The 27,867-nt window shown below is 48.1% G+C and overlaps 1 protein-coding gene across 6 annotated transcripts; it reads right to left on the bottom strand.

The window, feature by feature from the left end:
• Positions 1 to 270: 270 nt before the first annotated feature.
• Positions 271 to 27,117, bottom strand: LOC108031383 (synaptotagmin-like protein 4). Of its 6 annotated transcripts, none has more exons than XM_017104742.3 (13): positions 26,851 to 27,117; positions 23,534 to 23,661; positions 20,758 to 22,808; positions 20,544 to 20,682; positions 19,507 to 19,781; positions 19,314 to 19,437; positions 8,860 to 15,915; positions 2,307 to 2,491; positions 2,041 to 2,235; positions 1,722 to 1,976; positions 1,388 to 1,662; positions 1,121 to 1,329; positions 271 to 1,063 (listed from the first exon to the last, which is right to left on the bottom strand). In XM_017104742.3, the coding sequence occupies exons 1-13, from the start codon at positions 27,063 to 27,065 to the stop codon at positions 912 to 914; spliced, it is 11,259 nt and encodes a 3,752-aa protein (XP_016960231.2). In that variant the 5' UTR covers positions 27,066 to 27,117; the 3' UTR covers positions 271 to 911. The 6 variants fall into 6 exon arrangements, with proteins under 6 accessions (XP_016960231.2, XP_043951205.2, XP_043951203.2 ...); XM_044095270.2 differs by having other exon boundaries at positions 19,507 to 19,676; positions 26,851 to 27,080; XM_044095268.2 differs by having other exon boundaries at positions 19,507 to 19,679; positions 26,851 to 27,080.
• Positions 27,118 to 27,867: the final 750 nt, after the last annotated feature.

A 27,867-nucleotide genomic window follows, 5' to 3' on the forward strand; every position in this document is an offset into this window, starting at 1 on the left:
CGACCCAAGGGCTCTCGCTATGCCCACATATATCATATGTGTATAAAGTCCACAGTAATCGGATTTTGGAGGGAGGAGACATCTTTGGCTGCTATGGGAACTGATTGATTCATTGATTGCTGTGGTGGGTCCCCACCCTCACAGGTGGTGGGTGGCATGAAGCTTAGCTGGATTTGCACAATGTTCACGATATGTATGATGTCAGGATAGAGATATACGCAGTTTGCTTAGAGTCTAGGGAACTGAAGGGCGGAAAATAAACCAAAAAAGTGGAATTTACAAAAGTGTTATTTGTATTTCTCGGATATTATGGGTAGAGTTATACATAGTAAGCTTATGCCTCGGTTTAACTAGGTTTAAACTGTACGTTTATCTATAGGTTTATCGTAGTTTAGCGCATATAGTATGCCAATTGCGAACGCCTCTCGGAGGGGAGAGGTGGGAAAAAAACACACACATACAAATTGTCTTAATTTCTAGGCAGCCCAACCTTGGGGCCTCATCGTTTGTTTTGCTTTACAGTTTTGCTTTTAGTTTTTATCTGCATCGAAGAGCTGAGAATTGCGCTTACAATTAGTGCCATAAACTTGATAAGGTTTGTTTTTCGCTTAGTTTCTCGTGTCTGCCTTGATTACTTGCTTTTTGCTTTTTCGTATCTGCTACTTGCAGCGTCATCGCCATATTCGAGTATTCAGAAATCATCGTTCCACACTCTTAACTCTAACTTGTGAATGTTACAATCGTGTTCCTTCTTAAACCGCTAGTAATGCTTCTCAGAGTCGACGTGATCGTTAATTGATAATTATCGCATAATTAATACAATACAATACAGTGCAGTGTGGATTTCGGCCATTCCAACTGCGATTTTGTGGCTTGTCTCGGTTCTAAACAATAAGTTACTTTCTGTGGGCCTATGGCAAATTGGCTCGAATGCCATCCAAGCTGGAGCGCAGCACCAAGCTGCCCTCCACCCAGAAGTTCGGCCGATCCAGCATGTTCTGCCACAGGGAGAGCTCCTTGCCGGTGGCATCCATCCACTCCACCTGACGACCATAGCTGCGACCTGTTGGGATGGGGAAGTTAGTAAAGATTCAATTGGGAAAAGGTACACTGAACTCACCTGTTCCCAGGGAGAAGCGTATGCCGCCAACAAACTCATTGCTGGCCAGACGATCGTGATCCCAGACGGTGAGCTCCAGGGCGCGTTCCGACAACTCCTCCAGGGAGACGTCCTCGTAAACAAAGGTGTAGTTCCAGCTGGGATGCAAAGTGCGCTTCACCACCGGCGTCTTTTGCTTGGAGCTGCGCGTGCGATCGGGCAGTAAATAGCTGGGGATTAAACAACAAAGTTAGTTATAAATTAATAGAGTGATATTTAAGAACCCACCTCTTGCAGAAGGCGTCGCAGGTTCCATTGGCCTTGATGGGACTCAGGTGCTTGGCCTCCTTGACCAGCACATGCAGCTGGCCGCCCTTGGAGGTCCGATCCGACTTGGAGGCCACCGACTTGATGCTGCCTCCGAATTTGCGCAGATTGGAGGAGCTGCCCGTAATGGAGGAGCCGCGCGAGAAGAACGAGGACTTGATGTTCTCCGGGGGAATGTACTTCAAGCCCACCACAATGTCACCCCTGTAGGTGGCCACCTCGTCGAAGGGTTCGCTCTGGAGGATCAGTAAAATCATTATAAAGGCTCCTTGGTTTTAGAGGTCTTTAAACTTACTCGTTCTTGGAGGAGATACCACTGCGACTGGGGGTTGTCAAAGAGGCGACCCTGCAAATTGACGCTGACCTCGCCCAGGAAGTCGTTCCGGCCAAACATATCCGAGTGCCAGACGGTGAGCCACAGAGTGCGCGACTCCAGGCTGGAAATGGGAGTGTGGAAGCGCATCGTCTCGTCGAAGATGGGATTCAGGGTGTGCTTCTTGACTTTGGTTTTGCGCTTGCCGGCCTTCGATTTGTCGGGCAGAAGATATACCTAGTTCCAATAATAATAATAATTAGATGGTTGATCATATTGAAATAGAGGTAGCAGAACGCACCTTCACATAGGGATCGCTGCGATTGCGCTTGGCATCCACGGCAGCCAGGTCCTTGCAGCGCACCACATGGACTTCCAAAGCACTCAGCTTGTAGTTGTACTGCATGGCGAACTCCACCTGACCCTTGACCACCACGGTGCCATAGCGACCTTCGCCGGCTCCCGAGTAAACGCTGGCCATGGACTCCGACCGAACCTGAGAGGGGTTAGGAACATAGTTTAGTTACTTAGTTCTTTACGGATCTTTTCCCTCTTTGAGGTACTCACCCCCAGCGAGCTGAGACTGCTGCGGTTCTGGTGCATGGCCACCAGCCGATCGATGTCCTCGTCCGACTGGGTGGGCCACGTTTCGCTGGAGGCACGCGACTGGATGGGGCTGCCGGAGCCATCTGCCTGCCGATGGCCAATCACCGGCGATCGAGACAGTTCCTCGGCGGCCACTTTGGCCTCCTCTGCAAAGAGAAAAGAAAATCCATCAATTAGCACTCGAGTTTTCCACAATTAAGGCTAATGATCTATTGGAGCTGATGATTAACGATCGGAGGCAATCGTTAGAAAATACTTCTCGGTATTTTTAGCTGATGGTCGGCATTACCTTTGTCTCCAAAGGCCCCCTTATTCTAAAAATATAATATATTTTTCTATAATTATCATAAGTTTCTTAGGCAGTTATCATAAACTTTTCCACGCAATTATTGTAAGGCCATGATGGAAATGCAGTGAAGTCAAAAGGTCAAAGCGAGGCTAAATTAAGTAACATTGAGAATGTCTTCTTATCTCAAGTTTACAGTTTACGCAAAAAATAAACAACCTGAACTTTCAACATTTTAAATCAAAGATAATTATTTGGTTTTCAAAAAATATATTTTGATTTTTTGATTTGATTTAAAGAAAAAAACGATCTATCCTCCGAGTTTTTAAAATGCCGTGCGAATATTTTTTGGAGTGTGGCATACTTTTATAGGATTTACATTTTGATGTGGGTTTTAATGAGTACTTTGAGTACAGATGTGAAGACCTAATGGTAATTGTTATACTGTTCAAAGAAGATAAATTCTTTTCCATATTGGAAAAAAGTGCTTGTTCATGGTAGCTAAATTTTATAAATTTCAAGTGCAGTATGAGAGGCGATCTGTGGAGGAGATGCATGGAAGAGAGCAGCTTGGGGCGTCGGTGCAAGGAGCATGCAGTTGGTGGCAGGCAGACGAAGCCCACCTACCTACCTTGCACCGTCACCCGTTCCTGCTTTGGATCCCGCTCGAAATGCTCCTCCTCCTCGCCCTCCACGAAGGTCACATGCAGTGGAGTGCGACGGTGCAGGATTAGCGACGCCCTGCCCCCGGGAGCAGCTGCCGGCAGGTCCTCTTCTAGGGTCTCCAGAAAACGATCCGAATTGGACCTCAAACTGTCGTCCCAGGTCCAAGCTCGTCTTTTGACCACAGAAGGGGATCGCATTTGTGGGAGCACAAGCTTCGGTTGCTCTTGGGGAACAGGACTGGGATTGGGGGTCTCATCAACTGGATTCTCACTTTGCCCGTTGGCCGCCGCCTCGCGTTGTTTCATTTCGAGTATATAGGAAGCCACCTTGGCATCGATGTCGTCATCCTCCTCCTCGGAATCATAGGCGTATTCCGTTGTTCTTCTTCTGCAGCAATAGCAGAAAAATAGGCTTTTCCTTGGCTTGCCCCCCGTACTGTTCCAATAATCCTGGTAGTTCCTGGGGCGTCGCCTCCGTTTCCCCCAACATTGGCCCAAAAGTCGACGCCACTTGGACTTCCTCTGAAGTTTCTTGTCCCCCTTCTCAAATCTCTTCTTTCTCATGCGATTCAGAGCCGCGTATTGAATTTTTCCAGCCGAACTGGAGGGCAGTGAGGAGGCGCCAGCCGGCTGGGACCTTACTCTGCCATAGTTGTGCACTCGAGCCAGCGGTGCAGGTGCAGCCGAAGCTGGCGGGGATTTCTTGGAGGCGGCGGCGGAGGAGGAGGAGGCAAAAGCACTATAGCTGGCGGCTTCCTTTGGCACCGCCGAGCTTGCCGTTCGCCGCGGGCCAATTAAACGAGTCAGTTGCTTCATTTTCTCGATTTCTCATTTCACAATTGCGCGTTTTGGTGGCAAGATTAATTGGTGACCGCTTTTTTGGTGTCATCCGCAGTCGACTGCAAATGTTTAGTATCACTTTTGGCTCCGCCGTTTCGCCAACCAGTTGACAGTTGTCATCTGATGGGTTTCTCAATTGCCTACACTGCGCCACACTTTAAGTCAATTAGAAAGGTCTGAGCTTTTGGGGTTTCAATGGGAAGTAAATCAATTATATTTTGTTGCAATCTAACATTTAACCCAATAATTGCTTTGTGATGACTAATGACAAAAAAGCGCTTTCAGACTATAATCTTATACATATATGACAAAAGATTCTCTACTTTAAACCGAATTATATTATTTTTATTTACATTCTTTAGATGCCTAAATCTAATTCTTTCTATCATTTATTTTCAGGAATACAAACATTTTTTTTCAAATGAAAAGTAAGAATCACTATGCTAAGTATCTAGTTTGCTATCTCTGAGATACATATGTCTCACAAAAAAACGTTATAAATGTGTGTTATTTTTTCAGGGAAAGTATTTATGAGAAGTGATTGAGAAATGCATAAAATAATAGTGGAAAGTTTTGTAAAGTTCATTATTTATTATCATTTGCCGGAATTCCACCACTCTATCAAGATAGATATCAAGTGTTTGCCTGCTTTATTGGTTCTGGTATTCACCCAGTCGATAAAATACTTCCCCCTACTATTATCTTTAAGATATATTACACCAGAAAAGGCTGATAATGAATTATTTTTGAGCAATGTGACATAGATTGGGGCCCTTTGATAAGACGCCTGGCGACACGCAATCTTGGGCTATTCGCACACGTAATTGGAGCACTTGATCGGCGCCTATGAGCTGCTTATCTAAGATAGAGGAGCCCAGCCGTAAAAAGCATTTGCATGGCCCACCGTCAGCAGTCAATTAAATTAAATTAAGTCGGAATAGCGGCCCTGAACTTGCCACAGCCTTCGGCTTTTTGATGACCACAGCGAAGGTGTGAAATCGAAGGGGATTGCCTGCTCGGCAGTAAACCCATTAAAGTGGGTCAGATTACGTTGAGAGGGCCCAGCGATCCGAAGTGCAATCAAACAGAGGGACGTAGCCATTAAAATGGCCCAAATGTTTGCCCTCTCTCTTGGAAATTTGAATTTCTTTTATGCAGTCACGATTTGTTGACAAATATCTCGTTTCGTTTTCGCTTTTTTATGGCACTTCTATAATTTCCGCTAGCACAGGGCCCAATAAACGTGAGCGGGAATGCCAAACCCTGAGCTCCGAGCCCGAAAAACCAAAACAACCAGCTACTCGTACTACCAAAAAGCCAAAGCGAAAACCCGGCAAACTAAAAGTCAAAGTGAGCGAAACACTTCACTTTCACTGCGAGGCGATCGGCTCGTTGGAGTTAAGATCGGAATGCGCGGCGCCTTATAGAGCACATCGCTGCGCCGGAGCTCCAGTCCCGTTACGCGGTTCGAGGCAACTGATCCGGAGACCGGAGTCACTGCCAGAACCCCAGAAGCCCAGAACATGATGGTCAGGGCGAGAGCAAATCTAAGTTTTATTCAATTATTCAAATATTGAACTGTGGGTCGCGAGGGGCGCCTAGCCAATGGAAGTGCAATTAACAAGAGCGAGGGAAAAACAATCCCCCAGAGAGGGTTGATCTTGGAGAAATGGTATAGTCAGGTATTTGAAAATATATGTATAACAAAAATAAAAAGGTATTACCTGCAAACTAAAGTTAATTATACAGTCTAAGTATAGTAAATATATTTGCATATATATCTATAAAAAACTAGATATTCAAAATTTGTTTGAACTTTATAAAATAATAAGAAATAGCTAGTTAAAAAAACATTTCTTTAAATACCCATGAAGTATAAGAATACATTTCTTTAACGAATCATTTAAAAAACTATGTCTTTCTGACCATATAAATTATTTAAATGCTTGTACACTCATAGAATGGTAGATCCACACTGAGGATAGCTGATCATTACAAGAAACTCTTAAAAGCCTTTATGAAATACAGAAATAAACTTTCTGATCATATGAAAGATTAACCTATGTTGGCGTACTTTCTTAAGACGGAAACTAGCTACTGATGATAGATTAGTGGCTGTAACTATGGGATTAACCTGATGAGATACTTCAGAAACTAGCAAACTGGATGCGTGAGATGTATCTTATGCTAATTTCCAGCCAAGCTCTTGCTCCAAGAACCACAGATCTCTCCTCGCCAGCCCGACGAGATTTGCAGAGGGAGAGAGTGAAAGACATATAGAGACATTCCGTCTCGCATTTCTGGGTACTCTGCTCCCGGCTGTCGCGGGCCGAAAGGTTAATTTAATTAGGGGTCCGAGCCGAACTCAGATCTTTGGCAGCCGGGTAATGGGTGTCGCTTACAGGGTGATCTTCCGCTGGAGTCCGACTGTCGGGCGAAGCTTCCGTCATGCGGCTGCGATAATTGCAAGTCGGTTCGATTTGCATAATTGTGGAAATCTCTTGCAGTGCAATATTATTACAGCATGCAGCGGCCCCCGCTGGCAGCTTGGGCTTTGTTTTGGTGCAAAGCACTTAAACGGCTGCCGGATGGGCACGGACATCGTGGCGAATGGACGTGGACATGGAGCTCGGAGCCCGGACCACTTCCGCACTCCGGCGGTGCAGCGATGCGATGCACGAAACTAGATGGGGAAATGTACGTACAATTCCCCGGCCAACCTCTGGCGGCCATGTCACCTCTTTTGTGGGCTCGAAAACATTAATTGTTGTATGCAAAATGGAAATAAATAAAATAAATACAGGAAATAAGCTGGTAAAGCTCTTTATCAACGTCAAGAGCTTAAATAACGAATGGGTGTACGGGTGTACAGAAGTTCAATACTTTCAAAGCACTTTTGGGGACAGGGGGCACCCATTTAATTGTGTTTTGGCCAAGACAAACGAGTTGGTTGAACTGGAAATAGAAACTGTGTAAACACAACTGTTTTAGCGATGGCAGCGTGAAAAAGTTGACTGGCAACCTTGGTGGTCCATTGACCAAAATTTAATTTTATCCATAAGTTCATTTACATCTTTAACATTTTCTGTTTGTTAATAGCCCCTCGCTTGAGCAATGAAAGTTTTATTAAAATTTAATTCGTGATTTCCATGGTTTATCTGGGGGGCCTATGAAAGCGTAATGGCTTATCGGTTTAATGTGCCGGAACGCCGTAAAGTAACTGAGTTATCAAAAGAAAATATAAAAGGCATTACGCCGAAAAGCATTTTTATACGATTTCTCTTTTTATGATTAATGTTTTTCATCGATAAAAGAAAATGCATATTTACTTGTACATTTTTGATTAGTTCTTATTAAGTGTAGTAGATTTCTTTTATAAAAACTATCTGTAGTAATTAAACACCCTATAAATATTTTTGCATTTTTTATATGGTTATCAAGAATATCTGGATAAATTTATTTTGAAATATTGTACAATAAATATATTTTAGATGTAGTTATACCTATCAAACTCTACTTGATTTTTCACCACATTAGGGAGTGTTGCCAGTTTACCCCCATCCCCATCTCTAGGTGACACAGCAAAGTTCAAAGCCCGCCTGCACCCAGGTTTTCGAGTAGCGAGTTCGAGTTCCATTGACCAAGCGGAATATAATTGCTGTCCGCAAAAGCGAAAACGGCTTTGGGCCAAAAAAACAGTCGGAGAACAGCAAAAACTACCAGAGACGCCCCCGCCAAGCGGAACCGAGCCCCGTCCACATCCATGCCATATTCCACACATCCAAACTACACACTGCTACGGCCAGATACATCTGGAGCCACATTAACACACTAACTGAGGCAACTGTGCGAAAATCGCTTTAGACGCTAACTGGAAACCCAGTCGCAGTTGGCCGCGAGTGGAGCGCTCAATATGGATACAGTTAATTGACCTTGATTGAGTTTATTTCGGGGGAGCAGCAGTCTGCGGACCGAATGTCTCCATCTACGACGGTGTGAGTGTGTATCTATGAGTGGGCTTCCCAGCAACGTCAACATCATCATTATCAGGGCGGGCTGAGATGAGAGGAAGTGGCGCATTCCCGAGATTCCTGCCCCAGCCTAATCAGCATAAAATAGTTCTGGGAGCGGCTGCCTTCCTTCACCCAACTTTGGCGACCCATTATGGGGTACTTATAAGGAATTCCTTCTGCTAAGTGGGCGTTTCAACAGGTTATTTTCGATTATGAAATACGTAAATACACGATTTAGTTGGGCTAAAGTAAAATAAAAACAACTTGTTTTAACTAGAGTAAATCATTGGTAGTTATAAATATCCTATTGATCCATTCTGTACTTCTAATTGCTTATTTTCTCAGGTTATGATAATTTCAAAAGTATTTTAGCTCGCTTTATAAACCACTTTCCATCTATATTTGTTGGTGAAGTTTCTTTCCCCGTGTAGACCCGCCTTAAGGCCATCTGTCTCCCACTCGTCTAAGGATCGGATTCCCCCAGGCTTTTTCGCCGGCAAATGCCCAACTCCTTCCACTTGGCGTGAGGAATTTTTCATTAGGAAGGAAGCAATTTCATGGGCAGTTATTTGAGCCCGCCGGCTGACGCCTATGTGCGTGTTCCGGGAACTGGGAGTGGGAACGCACCACCCACTCCATCTGATACCGTCCCAAGGTGTGGCCACCATCCCCTAACCAGTATGCAAAAGGTAAACAATGGGAAAACTCACCCGCTGACATGTTGAGACGTTTGCGCGCATCGCGCTTGGAGTAGAGGAACTGGAAGCCCGCGCCCAGTTTCTTGGAGCCCGTGGAACCACCGCTGGCCCCCACTCCACTGGCAGAAGCTCCGCCCGCCGAACTGACAGCCGCCGCTCGGGCCGCCAGTCCTGGCGAGCGGTATCTCGCACTCTTGGCACTGCCAGTGGCCGAAACGGTGGACAAATTGGAGGGTGTGTGATTCAGGGCGCTCTGGGACTTGGTCTTGGGCGTACTAGTGATGGGTGCACCCGCTCCGGTGGTGGGCAGCCTGGGCAGCGAGTTCGTGCTGGCCACCACCTGGCCGGAGTTGAGACTCCGCGGCAACGTGGATCTGGCGCCGCCAAACTGATTGGAGGCAGCCTCATCGCTGGAATCCGTCTCGTAGATGGCATCCGGCACACTGGAACGCCGCACATCCTTGGTGGAGTCGCCGCCAAGCGAGGAGCCCGCCGAGGAGAGCCAAGGCTTGACCGGCGACGCCTCCAACTGGTGGTGGTGGGCATCGCCGCCGCCGATGCTGCCGCAGGAGCGGACGCGGTCCAACTGCTCGCGGCTGAGGCTCACCTGGTGCTGGCTGAAGAGGAGGTCGCCTGCCGATCGGCGCTTTGCCACAGCCAAAGCGGACGCAGACGACGAGTTATCCCTGTCCAGTTGGCTCAGCTGGCTGAGCCTCGTTCTGCTGTCGCCATTAGCCAGTAATGCCGACTCAAAACTGCCGCGCCACGAGAACCGCTCGTAGTCACTGGCCACTCCGCACTCCTCGCTGGCGGTTTCCGAGTGTGCGGGCATGCCGGAGGATCCTCCTGCAGATCCTGCTCCTCCTCCCGCTCCCGCTGCTCCACTGATCCCCGGATGATGCACCGTGGCCTGGTGCAGGTGCATGTGCGAATGGGGTGTGCTTCCATCCAGCAGAAGATCATGGGATCTGCTGCGCAGCTTGAGCTGCTTGACGGGCATGGCCCTCAGCTGCTCTTCCACCTCGTCCTCCTCATCCTCCGTCGTGGTGGCCGAGATCTTGGCCTGCAGTCTACGATGGTGCCGCTGTCCTTGCGGCGATGGTGTTGGCGTCTCGTTCCCGCTGCTCACTTCGTGCATCAGGGCCACCAGCCGGGTGCCGATGTGCTGCATCACCTTGGCAAACAGTTGCGGGGATCTCTCCGTGGAGGGCTCCGCCTCCTTCTCGACCTCCTGGGCAGCTTCAATCTGCGGTTCTCCGCCCGCGGCTACCTTGCTAAAGGAAGCCACCAGTTTCTGGTACACCAAGGCCTCCATGGGCACACTTTGGCTCTCGTCCAGGAGGCCGCCATCTCCGCGATCGCCCTCCTCGTCGATTTCAAATTTGTTGATGATTTGCTGGCAGCTGGCCGAGATCTGGGCCTTCAGCTGGCCCTTCCTTTCGCCGCCCTCCAGGTCAGAGCTCGTGTAGTCCGAGGAGTCATAGGAATCGGACCACGTGTCTTCGCTGCTCAGGTACTCCACTATTTCGCGCACCTGCTCGTCATTTATGCCCGGCACTGTCTTCATTAGCCGGGTCAGCTCGTTCTCGAAGTAGGCCAACTGAGCTGGCCGGGATTTGGCCAATCTGCGCTGAGAACTGGGAGTGGTGCTCTGGACCTGACCCTGATTGGGAGTGGTGGGCTTGCTCTGCTGAGCATTGGCGGTGGCCACGATCAGAGTCTTGAAGAACTGCCTCATCTTGCTCATCATGAGATTGGTCTCCTCGTCGGAGCTCCAGTTGTTGAAGCTATCTTTTCTCACCAGGTTAGGCAGGGCTAGGTTCCTCAGTTGGCTGGTCAGGGGAGTGGCAGCCGCTGCAGCTGCCGAAGTGCTGGGCAGATCCATCTTGGCCAGACTGATCTGGCTGTGAGCCGGTTCCCGATCCTCGGTGATCTGCTCCAGAGCAGGCGTTGGACTCTTGGGTGGCTCACAATCCGGAGCCGCCTTCAGCAGATCATCGTTGCTGCCCACGAAACCACTGTCCCGGCTGTGGTGGTGCTGTTGCTGCTGCTTCTTGGCCTGGGATTGCAATTGCACCTGGCTAACGCCACCACTACCTCCGCCCGGAGTGGGTGTCCGGCACTCGGAGGGCTCCAGATCGTGCAGCTTCTTCTCGTCCAGGGAGTCGTGGCGCTTGCGCAGCTGCTTCTTGCGCTTGATAGTGTCCGAGGAGGAGCCATCCGAGGCTCCAGCGTTGGCCAGATGGATCACAGTGTCGTCACAGCCCGCCTCCGATTCAGAGGTGTCCTCCACAGTGGCGGCAGCTGATCCTCCCGCTGATGTAACAGTGGCATCCAGAGTATCCGTTTCCGGCAGCAGGAGATTGTCCAGGGAGGAGTTGTGACTCCTGGGAGTTCCCCTGGCCCGCACCAGTCGCTTCCTTCGCTGACTGGGACTTGGATGACCCTCACTATCGCTGCCCACACTGCCTCCACTCTCATCGCTCTCCGCCTGCTTTTCGGAGCTATTAAAACCCATGAAGCCGGAAAGGAAGTACTTTTCCAGACGGGAAGAGGCCAGATCGGAGGCTCCACTAGTGTCCAGCAGCTGATCATCGTGCGGCAAGGAGTCCATGCTCTCGGAGCACTCGGAACTCACCTCGGAGGCGGTGTCATCCCCGCGGGTATCGATGGAACTCATTACCCGGCCATCGCCCAGGCCGAAGAAGAAGTACTTCTCCAGTTCGGAGGCACTCAGTCGGTGGTGGTGCTGCAGGGTGCGTTGCCTCCTTCTCTCGGCCAGATCTTCATCCTCCAGTTCGGCTTCGTCGTTGTCCGCCCGCATGGAGGCCACCTCGCTTTCCTCGCAGCTCTCCTCCACTATCGTGTGCAGGGTGAAGTCAATGGCGGATCTGTTGTAGCCCCTCAGCTCCTCCTCCCTGTCCAGATATCCCTGTCTCCTGGCTCCTCCCTCACTCTCGCCCTCCGCATCCTCCGAATCCGTGGCCGTGGGCGTGGTGGTGGCATTGCTCAGCTCCTCGTCCTCATCTTCACCTCGCTGGCTCAGTTCCTCCACCCAGGAGTCATCGTCCGCCAGGCCATCCTCCACACTGATCTCGGGTACAGCGGGCGTGTCGTTTAGCGAGTCCACACTGTACGATTCGCGATCGCTGCTCACGAGTTCCAAGGCGCGAAATGAGTCACCCGCAAAGTTCTGGCCAAAAGAGTTGCTGCCGGAGGGGCCTTTGTTGCTGGTGTGGCTGGTGTGGCTGGTGTTGCTGTGGTGTACGCTGCTGCTGTTGCTGCTGCTGGTGTTTGCCATTTCGTAATCGCCAGCTGCACTTTCATTGTCTTTGGTGATCATGACCAAACTGCGATACTTGGCTGAAAGTGAATTTTTGGGCGAAGCCACCTCGCTGGGCAGTGTTGCAGGTGTGTCAGGTGCTGCTGATGCTGCTGCTGCTGCAACTGTTGCACTCGGAGTGCTTTGCTGATGGCTGCCGAATATCTTGTCGTAGTCACACTCGTTTTCACCACTCACATTTGAATTCACACTCACTACGTCACTCGCACCGCTATTCCACGTCTTTTTTTGTGCTGCGAAAGCGTCATTATTATTATGGCCAAGTTCGCTGCCGTTGTTGTTGGTGTTTTCCTTATGGCTATTATCGTTGCTGTTGTTCGTGGTATTGTTGTTGCCGCTGAGGAGCGCCGAGCGTGGAGCGACCGCGACGTTTAACATTTCATTTTCGACTGGCGACTCCAGAGACTCCGCCGCCGCTCCAAACCGATGATATTGCCGCTGCTCGCGAGCGGCTCTGCCAGGTAGTGCTTCCAGAACGCTCTCTTCTACCTGCTCAGGTGGGCAGCCCAAACTCGCCGGAGTTACCGAGAGTGAATCCAGCGAGTAGTCGCCGCTGTTGTTGTCGTTTATTTTGCATGCTTGGCTGCATGTGCCGACCCTCCGCTCGGTTTGCCCAGTTTGCTCAGCTGTTCTGCCACTCTGCTCATCGCTGTTTGCTTTTGCCTCTGCTTTTTCGTTTACCTGCTCGGCGCGGCAGGTGAGGCCCAGCTCATTAGAGGGGCTTTTCCGAGAAGGGCTGCACTCGTCGGGCTTCCCGGGACTACCTGAGTGGGTGGCAGCCACACGAGTGTCACTGCTACCATCGCCATTGGACAGCTGCAGATCCTCATTGATTTCGGCCACTCCCTGGCGCAGGCGCTGCAGCTTCATCTCCAGCTGGGAATTCTGCTTGTGCAGCTCCAGCAGTCGGTTCACATCGTTGGAGATGCTGTGCAGCTCGTCGCAGGCGGCCAGGGCATCGCTAGCCTCCAAGTGGCAGCGCTCTAATTGCTGGTCCCCCTCGTCTGGCAGCGATCGCATGCGGTGCAGCACCACGCCGGCGGAGGCGTCATCCGTCTGCCCGCCCACCACCACAATGCAGTTGGCCAGCTCATCGCTTGAGTTGGCAACACGGCGTTCACTTTCATCATCATCCTCCTCCGCCTCGTCACTCGATTGGCAATCACGTGCAGCCGGCGCATCCACCTCCTCCTCCGCTTTCTTGGCCTCCTCCTCTAGCGGTTTCACATAGTTCAATACAATCCCACAGTCGGTGCGCTCGGTGTCCGTATCATTGTCGGATGAGTCTTCGAGATTGGCCTCCGAGGAGGACAGGGAATCGCCCTCGGTGGAGGAACTGCGTCTCACCCGCGCTCCAGGCTGTCTATTCACTATGAACACCTTGTTGAACCTCCTCCGCTTGGGCCGGCGATCGCGCACTGTGCCCGTGTCATCCGAGTCGCAGGACTCCGAGCTGGAACTGGAGTTGGAGCTGGAGCTACTGGAGCCGGAGTCGCTGGTGGTGCTGTGGTGGCGCTGCTCCTCTGGGCTTACCTCTGGATCTGGCTGCTCCTCCATCATTCCCGCCACATTGTAGCTCCTCTGGGTGGTCTTACGCGGCTTGGGCTGCTCATGCTCCTGCTTCCGATGCGGATTCTCTTCCCTATCCCCCTCCTCCTGACTACTATTGCTGCTGGCCTCATCTGGACTGCTGGCCGCATAGCTCTCGCTCTGCAGATGGGCAGAAGCCGACGGCGATGCCTCATCGGACATCTTGATGCTCTCTATAAGTCGATTGGAGGACAAATTCTTGGCAGTCTCCGCCGCCGACCGCTGATCTATGTGCTCGGGGTGCTGGGCTCTGGGTTTGGGATTGGTACTGGGATTGGGACAGCCACCTTTAGCCACATTTCCAACAGCATTTTCGACTGCAAGCCCGCCGAAACGAGTTATTACCGCAGGAGCCGCAGCTCTAGTTGCTGTTTGTGTTTGTGTTGCTGTTGTTGCTGCTGCTGCTGCTGGTACTTGATTTTTATGTATATTCGTTTCCACTTCTTCGTGGCTGTTTTTACTGGCCAGGTAGGTTTGTGTTGTTGCCCCTGGCTGGGTTTCGCATAGATTTCGGCTCTGGTATTTGCTGGCCACTCTCGGAGCGCTTCCCTTTGTGGATGTCGCTGTTGTTGCTGTTGATATTGCTGCTGCTGCTGCCGCTGCTGGGCTCTTATCTACACTGGCAACATGTGCCTGAACGGCGGGCTCTGGCAATGTGCCGGTTTTATCATAAACATTACACAATCTCCCCGTTGTGGGCGTTGCGATATTGTTGTTGCTGCTGCTCTTGGTGTTGCTGTTGCTGCTGCTGCTGCTGCTGCTCTTGGTGTTGCTGTCGTCGCTCTCGCTGCTGTTGCTGCTGCTGCTGCCGCGACGCGCGCTGCTCGTTTCTGGATGCTCACCCGTCGGCGAACGCGACGCTACTAAACTTGTTGGCTTTGGCTTGAAAGCATTGCTGGCCATTTGTTGCTGCTGCTGCTGTTGTTGGTATTGCTGTTGCTGTTGCTGCTGGTGCATCGAGTTGGCAGCCCGCTTGGGACTGGCCAGCGTCTCCAGACTCCGTCCCGCCGTGCCATAGCCCGATGTGCTGGACGAGGAGGAGGAGGATATGGTCGAGCACAGCGACTGCGTCATCAGCGAGCCCAGCGAAGCACTCAGCTCTGGCGCCGAGGACTTGAACCCGCCCAGGCCCAATCCTCTCAAGCGGTTCGGCGTCATTGGCGGCGGAGTGGTGGGCAGTTGTTGGTAACTCTTGCTGGTCACCGGCGGCGTTGCATCAAACATGTTGCTGCTGGCCGCCGCGAATTGCTGCGAGTAGGCCGCAACTATGGCGGCAAATTGCTGCTGCTGACCGGCCGCCTTCCACAGCTGCTGCAGACTGGCGGCCAGCTGCTCGTCCTGTTCCAGGAGGGGATTACCGGCCGCATCGGGCCAGTTGGGATAGGCGGCCATGGGCACGGGAATGGGCACGGGCACCGGGATGGGCACATACTGCGGTTGCTGCTGCTGCTGTTGCTGGCTGGGATTGCAGCTGCAGCGGTTGTGGCTGTGGTGGTGGTTCTTTAGGAAACGCGTCTTGATCCGGGTCTTCATGCTCAGTGGATGGGGAGGAGGTGGCACTGGCGGCGGGGTCTGATCGGAGCTGGTCTGGGAACTGCTCTCGGTGTTCAGGACAAACTCCTCGTCGGTGCCCGTGTCACTCTCCCTGATCCTGGGGCAGTAGCTGCTCCTCAGTGGCTGGGTGCGTCTCTGCACCAGGGGGGAATCACTGTCGCTGGACTGACGCCTCACCCGCGGCGGCGGGGTGGGCGTGGCACGGGCTGTGCTATAGGCAATCATCGTGGTTGTCGTCGTCGTGGTGGTGGAGATCATGGAGGGCTCAAAGTAGTCCCAATCGCAATCCTCCACATTGCTCACAATGCTGTGACAGTGGTGCGTGGAGCAGGAGGAGTCCGTGTCATCCTCCTCCTCCTCTTCCTCTTCTTCGCCGTGACAGGAGGACGATGAATCCGAGTTGAGGAAGACGAGCTTGAACTCGTCGGCTTCAACGCTGTACTGCGACTGCTGCTGCTGGCGTCCGTGCTGAGTGGAACACCTGAAGTCCAGCTCCGATGACGATGACGTTTCCATGGCATCGCCCCCTCCTAATCCACCGGTATCACCGGAAACCACCGACAGCTGCTGCTGCTGCACGCCTGTGAAGTAGCCGGGGATGAAGTTTCGGGCAAATAAGTTCGGAGACAACCACTTTGACGTTGACCAACACCACGGAGAGGTACGCAAATACCGGTTGTTAAAAACACACACAGGTGAAATACTGGTTAGCCGGAGGAGGGTGAGTTTCCACACCCAAGTTATGGGTTGCAGATGGGTTAGTTTGGGCACAAGTACGGGTGGTTGTTTAGCACAAACTTATAGCTAGGGCTACCATGGGTTAAGCTTCGTTACACCGAAAAACCTCAGATATTAATAGATAAAAAGATAGTACACAAAAGCAGACAGTTCAAAGGAGTGTTAGTCATTTTAGACCAGTTTATAGATTGTTATCTAGGCCATTCAAGGGCCCATCGCACCTTTACTGAAATCGAATGTGATTTCACCGATATAATCAATTCAATTGATATCCCAGTACTAGGCAGGTACATTTCCGATAAATGGGGTATTAATTACTGTTTAATAGATACAAGTGGTTTATGAAAAGCAGACTTAAAGTAATAGTAAACCCATCATTTGTCGTATTAAGTATGGAATTCTACTTAATTTCATGTAAGCAAAGATTTGCCGTTTGCACGGTATAAACAAATATATTTTATTTATGTCACTGACATTTGCAATTCCACGTTCATTTTGCCTTGCAACAAGCTTTTCTTCTTCTGGTAAGAAAGATTATAAGAAAATGTATACCAATATACTTAACCCTGAAAAAATATTAAGTGGCTTTCGAAAAGAAAAGCCACGACCTTAAGAAGCTGCAAGATCTAGCTCTACTCCACTTCATCCCGACCAAAATTAAATATTCCCAAATTCATTTCCCCTGCCGTTCAAGTACCCATCTTGACAGGAAGCAGTTCAAAGAATCTTGATTGATTATGACTGTTTGCCACAGCTTTTCTTGCCAGGACGAGGACTAGCAAAAATTTGCCAAAAAGCTTTTAAAGTTGCCAACATCGTCATATCCTTCTGCTCCTCCCCCCTCCCCATGGAGTATCCTGAGACCCGCCCCGCCCCCTTCGCTTGGATGGGTGCACAAACAAAAACTGCAACAGTGGATGCACATAGCGTCAATCCCTGGCAGCCACAAAGTAAACATTTGATCGGGGCCTCCCTGCACCGGGCACCAAACACACTTCCTCTTTATCCGTTTTCAACACTGAGAGAAATGCATACGTCTTTTTTACACAGTTACAGCTAAGTAAGAAACTACAATTGGTTCACAATTGGGTATGTGTTTTGTATTTTTGGCATCAATCAGCTTGTTAGTTTTAAATTATAGCATACATATTTCTAAAGATATCCAGTCAGTTAGTGCCGATTTCTCAATGTCATGTTAAGGTTATTTTTGTTACCTGTCACAGAAGGAACATATTTCCATACATAAAAACTAACAACTTTTTGTTGTCAGTTGCATTTTATTGACAAACAAATTTAGAGCTTAACCTCTAGTTAAACGTTTTCAGGTCGATAAAACTTAACTTGAAATAATGTTCTTCCGAACACACATTTTTTTTGTTAAGAAACGAGAACTTAACCTATAGTTAAACATTTCAGTCTGATATATTTTACCTTAATATTGAAAAAATTAAAAAAATTAAAATGGTTCGGAAATTTGTGTTTCCGAACTCCATGATTTGAGAGAAATTAACCAGCGTTACATGACCACAAAAATAAATCATTAATATGGAAAACCAACTATTTTGAACATTTTCTTTTGTGTACTCAAAAATGGCCCCTAGCAGCGAACATCGAACACTTTTGGGCATTCACAGAGCCGTGCCCACATCCCCGTCGGAGCACAAAAGGTGCAGGAGATAAGATTAACGCAACAGTTTTGGCAGTCAAAAAATTCCAGTGGGTGGCGCCGGGCTCTGGTTTGTCCGTGGCACCCGGATTGTGGGATCCTTTGAGGCGACAGCCCACCGCATCTCGGATCCGCTCATAGACACACGCTGCGTTGGTGGTCACAGCAGAGCCAGACTCCCACAAATCGCCAAATTGAAACATAACAAAAGCCGGCAAAGGCGTTCGTGCCCCCTCTCGTACCCCCCGGGAAAATCCGCTGAAAACTCTTGGAGCTCTTGCCCGGGAAAAAGTGCGTGTGGGTGGGAAATCGATTTATGAGTTGCCAAAAAATTATCCCGCTAGCCCACGGCACGCTTTTTGTATTTCGTTTCGGTCCCGTGCCAAAAAATCTTTTGAACCGCGCCAACTTTGCTCTTAAATTCGGTTCCTCGGTCGTTTGTGGTCATGTCGCCAATAGCTTCGGGGCAAATTTAATTCAAATAGAGAAAGGAAGGTCTGCTGCGAGCAAGGCGAAAATTGATGGAATACTTTTAGGAACTCGCCAAAGAAGTGAGCGAGAAAAAATGTTGCATTCTTTTGGGATCCGCCTTAGAAAAGCCAATGAGTGAGGAATGTGTGGGGGAAGATTTCCCAAAGGACTCTGCAGACCGGACGCAAACTGCTCTAATTGCCAAGTTATTTTGGTTTATGTCATCTAAGTTTTGCTTTTTCTCTTAAAAGTTTAGAGTAAACTAAAAGTTGAGTGTATTATGTTCTCTAAAGGTGGGGAAAAATATTACTTTGATCCCAAACTATAAGCTTCAAATGACCAAATCTTTGATTTAAAGAACAGTTTAAATTTATAAAAATGCTGATTTTTGTATTTTAAATATGAAGTTTAGGAACCTGTGCTTTTTGTTTTAGCGAAACTAAGTTATCTAAACCAGAATCTCGATTAACTCCTGAAATTGTTGCAAGGTGACTTTCTTAAAGGAAGGGAGACTTCTGGTTAGGCGGGCGGCGCTTGACAATGACAAGCAAAGGAGCGCCCACCTTCAGTCCCAGAAGAAGCTTAATTAATTGAGCGAAATTAGACGGAAGACGGCGAAGCCCTTCACAAAGAGTTTGTTAGTCGCCCAGGCCATCAGCATCAGAAGTAGCATCAGTACGGGCATTAGCATTACCATCACCAAGTTAATTACGCTCCCGAACACACACTTAGCTACACAGATACAACTACACAGAGTGCACTGAGAAAAAGTCGCGGTACTAAGTTCAGGAATAAAATAAGGCAGCCAAATTTTGAAAAACCATTTGAAATTTGAAAAATAATCATAAAACATATTCATAAATCTGTTTAATTAGTTGATTTTAATCCAACTTCGCACTTTTTTGAATGCAATAAGGCCCGAGAGAGTTATTTAACTTAGTTTTTTTGCATCTATCCGCACATTTTTAACTCAATTAAATTTTTCCGACTGTTTTCTAGGGACTCTGATGGAATGGTTTTCTCAAAATGCTAAAATATTTTATTTTTGACTTTCGTGCAGCTCTTCCTCTCAGTGCATTAAACCGGGACAGCTATTAGCCTTACCTTCTTCGGCGGCCTTCTCCTTCTCCTTGCGCCGCTGCAGCACGACCTTCTTGAAGACCACCGCCGCGGCCTCCACTGCATTCTGCAGCTCCTGCTCGCCCAGAGTGCTGGTGTGGGCGGCCTCCTGATGGGAAAATAAAAAAGTTTTCCCCTTTAAGCCTACTTGTCTCCGGGTCTTTTATGTCGTACTCACCGCCGAGCTGTTGGGGTCGCCCTGTTGCTGGGGCTGCTCCTTGTTGGCCTTGTTGGAGGACTCGAGAGACTTGCCGTTGACCGGCTGCTCCGCTCCAGAACCCTGGCCCTGCGATTCCCCCTGGGGATTCGGGGTGCTCTGATTCTCCTCCTGGCCGGCGGCTGCTGATGCTACTGAGGCGACAGGAATTTCTGTTTTTTTCAGGCGCATGGCTAAATCAGAGTTTCTATGCATAAGCTGTTGATGGAAGGAGTAAATGTGCTGGGGCGTGCTACCTGTGGGGCGGTTAACGGGAAGGGGTGCAAAGCGTTCATCAATCGGGTGCCGGAACAAGCGCAGCTACTCAAGGTCTACCAGGGACCGCAAGAATTTGTTAATTAATTAATTAGCTAATTGGCCTAAATACAGAGTTACTTATGCGCAGGCAAACACTACTTTGGGCGGCTAGGAATGGGTCAACTATTTCTCTATAAATATGGTTTATTCTTTTTGAATTAAATCCATAACTTTATTTTAGAGATGATTTTTGTTTTATGTAAATGATTATGATTTTATTATATTTACTCTCTAATACCATGACATATACAAAGATTTATAATAAGAAACTCTATTATGTTTGACTTGTTTAGGCTTGAAAATTCAATTTTGTTATTTTCTATACAGTAAAAAAGCAATATATGTATTTAGTAATGAAAATAAAATATAAGTATTTATTCTGTCTGTATTTTAAAGTTAAAGCGAGGGACTTCTTTGATTATTATTTGTTTTTGCTAGCAATACGTGTGCAATTTATGTTTACTACTAATGTGTACTAACTACATTTGCTGGTATTATGTAAAATAATGTAATATATTTTGTTAATAATACTAAATGAGGTTTTTTAAGCAGTGAATATGGTATGGTTCAATACTGGTGAGTACAAATGATGGGTGCTTGAGAACAAACTGGCAATAATTGCGGTCCCTGGGTTCTACGGATGCGTGGGCGCAGAATGCAACCATAGCTACTATCAAAACTGAAGTGTCCTCAGTACTTACCCTCCTCAGCCTCCCCGATTCCCGTGCGACTGTTGCGACGTCTCGCCTGGGGAATCTTGGAGTTGCCCCTTGTTTTGTCCAGGATATCAGCCAGGGGTCGAGGGCTGGGTATCTTTGAAATCTCCGTTTTCTTCGTGGGCTGGATAAAAGATATTTATTAATATATGCTTTACAGTTTTTAGATTTCTAATGAAAATCTTGGGTGCCAACTCACCTGCGTGTCCTTTTCGGGGTGCGAGAAGGATCGTCGTGTGACCGGCTTGGGAGTGGTCTTAGCTCCCGAGTCCTCCGACACAGAGCGCATCTGCTCGGGCTTTCGTCGTTCGGCGGCGTGGCCATCGGAGGCTCCGCCGCTGCTGGAGGCACCTTCGTTGCCGGAGCCCTTGCCACTGGCATCCGAGACCTGTGAGAGCTGGGCCAGTTCCTCCTGCTGCATCTGCAGCTCCCTGGACTGCCGTCGCCTGAGGCGGTTGTGCATCAAGGGAGTGCGGGGCAGAGCGGCTCCGCCGTAGAAGCCCTGCGGAGTGCCCATGTCGGGATAGTAGGTGGGCACGCCACCCGAACCACCACTGGCTCCCAGGCCCACGCCGCCACCTCCTCCGTAGCCCGAGTCGGCTAGGACATTCTCGGCACTGTAGATGGGCCGCTGGGAGGAGTTCTGGTAGCTACCATCGTCCGATCCATTGTTGTAAATAATGCGCGGCTCACTGCTGAATCCGGCATTGTAGTTCCGCTCGTACTGCACCTCGTCGGACTCCAGGAAGCTAGTGGCGCTATCACCAAAGTAATCCACATACTCCGGACGATTGTCCAGCTCTTCGGTGACATCGGGAAACTGATGGAACTGCTGCTTGGCCTCCCCGAAGGTACGCTCCTCCTTGAGGCAGTCCTGTCGCACCAGGCGACTGGGCGATCGACCACCAGGTCGCTGCACAGTGGTGGGAATCTCCGGCAGCAATCGCCTGTTCTCCGGATGTGCCTTGGTGTTCGAGTACTCCTCGTTGCTGTGGCTGCGCACCTTGATCATCTTGGCATGCGGATCACGGGAGTGATGGATGTTCACACTCTGGCTACTGGAGTACTGCTCGCCACAAGGGCCACCAGTGCTGGCCACACTGCCTCCACTGCCCAGATCAGTGCCTCCCACGGTGGGCACATGGGGCTGGGAGAGAAACTGACGAGGATTTGGGACACTTGGGAAGAGGAAATTCTGCTTGGCCCTGGGCGAGATGGGCATGAATTTCCCCGGCGGTGTGGAGTGCACTGTAAGGGTGTTTCCACTGTTGAACGCCTCCGGATTGGGCAACGTCTGCTGACGCATAAACTCCGGAGAACGTCGAAACTGCGGGGAAGTCTGTCGCTTTGGCGGCGAAGTGGGCAGTAGCTTGACATGCTGCTCGGGATTCGGGAGCGTGGCCTGCCGCGTCATTCTGGGCTTGGGCATGGGGCCCACATCCTGCTCATCGCTGGCCATACTGGAGGCCTGGGACTCGTAGTTCAGGGGTGGCGGTGCCGCCGCCGCTGGAGGGGCTCCCGTGCTGGGCAGCAGCTTGGTGCGATGATAGGTGCTCGGCGGCTCCGGGAACGAGGTCTGCCGCATGAAGGGCGGATAGCGCTGCTGCTCCCCCGGCGATCTTTCCGGGGAGCGACTGTACAGGCGGTTCGGCGAGGTGGACATGTAGATGGCCGGGGTGGGCTGAGCTGGCAGCGTGGATTGGCGGCGCACCTGCAGCCGATGGTGCGTGGGCGTGACCTCCAGTTGGGGTTGCTGCTGCTGCTGCTGCTGTTGCTGCTGTGCGTAGTTGTCGCAGTCACCCACTGTAACACCCACGCCCATTCCCATGCCCGGCATGGTGTTCATGTGGATGACGTCGTCGCTGTTGTAGGCGCTCGGGTAGAGCGGACTCTTCTGCAGCTGATGCGGCGATGTGGGCGCCGTCAGGTTGACGGAGTTGTAGTTGGCCAGGTTGCCACCGCTGCCACTGATGGCCGGGTCGTTGTTCAGGCTGCTCGGGAGCGTCGACTGACGCAGGACGCGGCGGCCCAGCTGCCACTTGCTGCTGGTGGTGGGCGTGGCGGTGCCACTGCCGTAGTTGAGGCCGTGCGTGGGCCGCGGCTGCGGGGGCAGGTGGTGCTGCTGGTGGTGCTGGTGCAGGGTGGGGTAGCTGCCCGCCGACTGGGCCTCAATCAGATGCTGCTGCTGCGGGTACAGGTTGTCCGCCACCGGCTGCTGCGAGTTGGGGTTGTTCGGGTCGTCCTCGGGGTCTGGCGGGGGAGAAGGGGTCTTTAATATTCCGCAGTGATAAATAACGCGAACAAACTCTAATTTATACTGATAATTTATAAAGGTATATTTTCTCTTTTGTTTTCAATTCCACTTCAAAAAAATTGTATATTCATCAAAATTATAAATTTTTATAATAATGTATTGATTTTATTATGATTTCCATTTATTGATTGATTAATATGGAAATATTAAACCTTGATTTTAATAATACCTTTTTTTTAATAGATATAAGTGCAATTGACTTTCAGCAAATAAAATGGTGATGGGCTCCAATAAAAAATGTTCACACTTAATAATGGAACTTATTTGTTTTCTATTTAATATAATATAATAATTATGTATTTCATTTAAAAATCAGTCGTAATAAAAAGGGGTTTTCTATGGTTCAAATGGATGGAAAATAAATAGGAAAATTTTAATTAAATAAGGGATCTCCCCTTTACTATGCCATTTTTAATTATCAGTGTATTTTAAGTTTCTGAAATTCCCCTTTACATTGTTATTACTTGATTATTTTTATTTTATAAAAAAATATTATTTTCCAATCATTTTCTAATAGTTATAATAGTTATATGGTTCCCTTTTTAACTGCCAATAGATATTCTATTCAATACATTATTGGCCAGAATTGTGTTCTGAGTTGAAGGTAATCTAAGTTCCTAAATAATAATGAGAATAAAATCCAGTAGGTAATAGTACTCACTCGATATGGTCCAGGAACGACGGATGCTCTTCCTCAGGACGTCGCTGGTGGTTAGATGGTCGACGGCACTGCAGGATCCCAGGGCGTAGGCGTCCTTCAGCCACTCGCCGCTGGCCGACTGTATCTCCCTGCAAGAGCAACAACATTGCCACTTTAGAAACCAGAAGACCTCGCCAAACATTTCCCCAACGAAAGTTGGAGCCGTCGAACAGTCAACAAGTAAATCGGCGACTCAGCGGAATCAGCGTCTGTCTGTGCCAGCGACAATTGGCAGACTGGCTGGCTGACTGGCTGACTTATTCAAAAATGCCATAACACACCGAATGCCGGATTTACTGTGGCCCAGCAGCAGCCTGAGACACCAACACTCTGCGACTTTCAGCCGAGGTGTGAGCCATCGGAAGAGTTGAAGCCACCGGCACAGGCACACTGCCTTGGGCTCGCACAAACAGGCCAAATTTATTTTCGGGGAAAACTTTGCCAGCAAAACCACAACGGAAAAGTTTTTGGCTCAAATACGAGGGAAAAAATTAGATATTTAATGAATAAGTCAAACATCAACCGGAAGCTGGTCCAGTTTATCTTTGACTTCAATTCCACATTTGGGTTTTAAATAAAATTATAAGTTTGCAATAGATATATTATACTTTTCATTTGCTTTACCATTTCCAGAAAATTAAAGTAATTTAATAACTGCAAAAGGGCAAGCCACATTTAATCGGACAATAAACGTGAAACGTATAATTAAACGAATAGTAACATAGTTACAGAATTTAAATTCGATAGAATATTTAAAATGTAAACTGTTTTTAGCCTTCACTTTATTATTACTTTGAGAGCTTTTCGTAAGAAAACTAATTAGTGCAAAGCAAAAATTATTTTAATAAAAAAAAATTAAGTATTTGAACTGCAAAAAAAATATAAATGGATTGGTAACAGAAATGTGAAATATATATAAAAAAGGAAGACCATTAAAGTAATAAATTATTATTATTAATTAATTATAACTTTGCCTTTTATTAAAATTCTTGCAAAATAAGTCGGATTTATAGGTTAACCTAGCCAATACTTTAAGAGCCCTTCTTCAGAAAAGCAATTTGTGACTGCGTGCAGATTTAATACATAAATGTAATTAATTATTAATTACGATGCAGTGATTGATACGGGTTAAATAATAAATACTGTCTGGCCAGAGATTCGTGGCATAATTGTGATTCTTCGGTCAGACACTGTGCCTTTTCTTTCGTTACTGGCTTTGTAAGGGCGCAGTCGTGCAATTGATTAAATTCCTGCTGAGAGGCAGACGCATATGCAGACGCCTTCCACCGCGAAATCGAGTACATATGAAGAGGGGCTGGGCCCAGATCCATCGTAATCGTCATCGCAGTCACGAGTATAATTATCCGAGTGCTGCAACAGACGCGGCCAAATTGGGAGTGCGTCATGCGTGTTGACAGGCGTGAAATCGCTGGCACCTGTAGGCGACCTGCTGGATTCTGGGCTCCGAAAAATCTACACGTACTCATAAGTATCTATTTGGCCTGCAGCTGCTGCTGAGTTGGCCAAGATTTAATTACTCAAATGTCTGTGTGTCTGGCCTTGCGAACTCAATACGGGCTTTTCTCTGTTGGGAAGTTGTGTATTTATATTTTGGGCCCCTGGCTCGCCCATTAACACTGAACCTTTCGAGTGTGGGTCGCCCGTCTCATCAGAGGCAATTGTTGTGTTGCCAAATGTTGGCTGAAGCCAGCAAGAGCTGATGCTGTGGTGACACAGGGCGTATGTGCAATGTGTGGGGTGGCTCGTGTTTATGCTGGCAAAATGGCAAAATGGGGCCAGAACACATAGTGCAGCTCATTAAACGGCCCGAACACTTGTTGACAGTTTGCTGCTGGCCGAATGAGCACATTTGGCCATCCATCCCATTTGGCAATCCTTCGAGTTTCCTAATTGCCAAGTTATATTTTGCATCATGGAAACCCCTTTTTGGGCACTCCAACTCTGCCTTAATTACAAAATCATGTGTGCTGGTCACACAAAATGAGTTTAGAACAGGGATTCATAAGCTGGGGGACGCACATGCAAATTGAATTTTTAAACGAACAAGCACGAGTGTGCATCTAAGCCGCTTCACATACGAAAACGGCCAATCAAAAAGTGCAGAACAAACACAACTAGCCGAAAAACAAACCGTTTCAAATATTCAAAACTGCAAGGGAAACCGAAAAATGAACGCAAAATCTGCCGCATCAGTTATGCGGAGTCTCAGTTGGCCGTCTGTGACACCTGATGACCACGGGTTAAAATGGAAAATAAACAAGGGAACAGTTTCTATCACCTTTCAATGCGCATAAACCCTGGCTGGAATTATTTTTGCCATACGCAAGCAAGAGATTTTGTCCCTGCACGAGTGCAATTCCACACTTTGTTTTTCCCTCTGCCGGTGCTTTGAGGGCTTTGGGTGACAACTTCGACGACACAAAGCAACCAAAAGGGCATGCCAAATTAGATTGCAACGTTGAAAATTGCAGCGTATGCGTTACAATGTCTAACGCACAAAAAAATGGGAAAACAATTGTCCGAGCTCAAAACTAGAATGCTGGCTGTTGAGTCGAGTTGGAAGTACCCTATCCTAGAATAAATATTCTTGGTTTAAGACTAAGGGGTAAGGTAATCTTATTTTAATTAAAATACTTTACTTTACTTCTGTAAAACTACGCATTAATTATTTATTGTTTTAAATGAGTATCCTACTGCACTTTATTATCATAAAATGACTTCTCATTATTCACATTTTATTTTTGAATATATGGTCCACAAAAATCAGTTTTAAATCTCTATAAAGGTGTAAAAAGTATGCTATGAAAAGCTGACCTTCTCTTATAACAACTCTTGAAAATCGGAATTATTTGTGGAACATTTTTAGACACCTATTAAATCGTTTTAAATATTTAGTTATTTTACAAATACACACTTTATGTGTCTTAACAATAATGTTTCTTGGAAAAATTAAAGACATTGATATGCCTCATTTGTTGTGATCATGCAGTAGCATACTTTTATGAGTTTCCTTACAGGGTATTCTTTCACCTCAAAAACAATCATGCTCAACGCCTAGCAGAAGGACACAAAGTAGTGTTTTGTTGTTTGGCTTAGTAGTTGTGTGCGTGGGTTGAATGGTTTGGTCGCATTCACTGAGTTTTGCGAGTTTTCAGTTGGCACGGAAAGTTGGACAGAGGGATATATTTATAGAGAGATAGAGTGAGACAGACAGAGGAAGTGACAGAGACAGAAACAGTAACAGGGGACGCACTTACATTTGCTTGTGGCACACCACGCACACCCAGTCCGTGGTGCGCGATGTGAATTCGCGACAGGCTTTGCACACGCGCAGCTTGCAGACGCGACAGGGGGCGCCCCGGTTGGTGATGCGCCCCAATTCGGTGGTGCAGCGGGCGCAGTGGCGACTCGGGTCGCTCGTGTGTGCGTTGTGGTTGTTGTGTTGTTCGAGCTGTTGTTGATTGGGCTGCATGGTTGTCTGTTGTTGTTGTGTGGCATCGAGTGGCTGCACTCCACCAGCGACCTTGGCCGCACCCTTACGCCTCAAAGCATACAATTCGGCGCGCAAGAGCCTGTTGTTGTTGTTGAAATTGTTGGAGTCATTGTTGTTGTGTGGTGTAATGTTGTTGAACGTTTTTTGACAATGTTGCAGTTGTGGTTGTAGTTACAGCGATTGTTGAAACCGATATGGGGGTGTTGTTGAAATGGTTGGAGTGATTGTTGTTAAAATTATTAGATACATTGGATTTGTGGTTGCAGTTACAGTGATTGAAGTCGGTTTCGTTTCGTGGTTATTGAAATTAATATGGGGTTGTAGAAAATTATTTCAGGTTGTTGTTGAAATTGTTGCAATTATTGTGTTTTGGGATATTGGAGTTGGTTGTAATCACAATGATTGCAGTGGTTTTCGTTTCGTGATTGTTGAAATTAATATGGGATTGTTGTTAAAATTAATTAGGGTTATTGAAATTGAAATAGAGTTGTTGTGGGCGATGCAGTTTTATCAGGGTGATTTTAATAGGTTTTTTACAGGTTCCGTAGTTGCGTGATACATTGTGGTTTTTGACATTGTTGTTGTAGATGTTCAAATTGCAGGGGTTGTATTGGTTTTTGTAGTGGTTCGGTTTGGGAGGTCATGGTTTCGGATTGGTAACATGATTACACGACAGAAGCATTGACATTTTAGTTAGATTGTTGTTGAGGAACGAAAACACGATACAAAAGTTCACATGACATTTTGCGACAGTTGAAAGAGGTACAGGGAGGTAGAGGAA

This window comes from Drosophila biarmipes, chromosome 3R (assembly GCF_025231255.1).
Source record: "Drosophila biarmipes strain raj3 chromosome 3R, RU_DBia_V1.1, whole genome shotgun sequence".
NCBI classification, from domain to species: Eukaryota; Metazoa; Arthropoda; class Insecta; order Diptera; family Drosophilidae; genus Drosophila; species Drosophila biarmipes.

Excerpts from the sequence above, each read along its gene's own strand:
- LOC108031383 (XM_017104742.3), bottom strand. The coding sequence starts at position 27,065 with ATGCAGCCCAATCAACAACAGCTCGAACAACACAACAACCACAACGCA. Across the intron at positions 15,916-19,313 it reads GGAGAAGGCCGCCGAAGAAG|GCGTGCAGCAGCAGCAGCTG; the intron begins GTAAGGCTAATA and ends GCTACTTCACAG. Across the intron at positions 1,663-1,721 it reads GGTATCTCCTCCAAGAACGA|AGCGAACCCTTCGACGAGGT; the intron begins GTAAGTTTAAAG and ends CTGATCCTCCAG.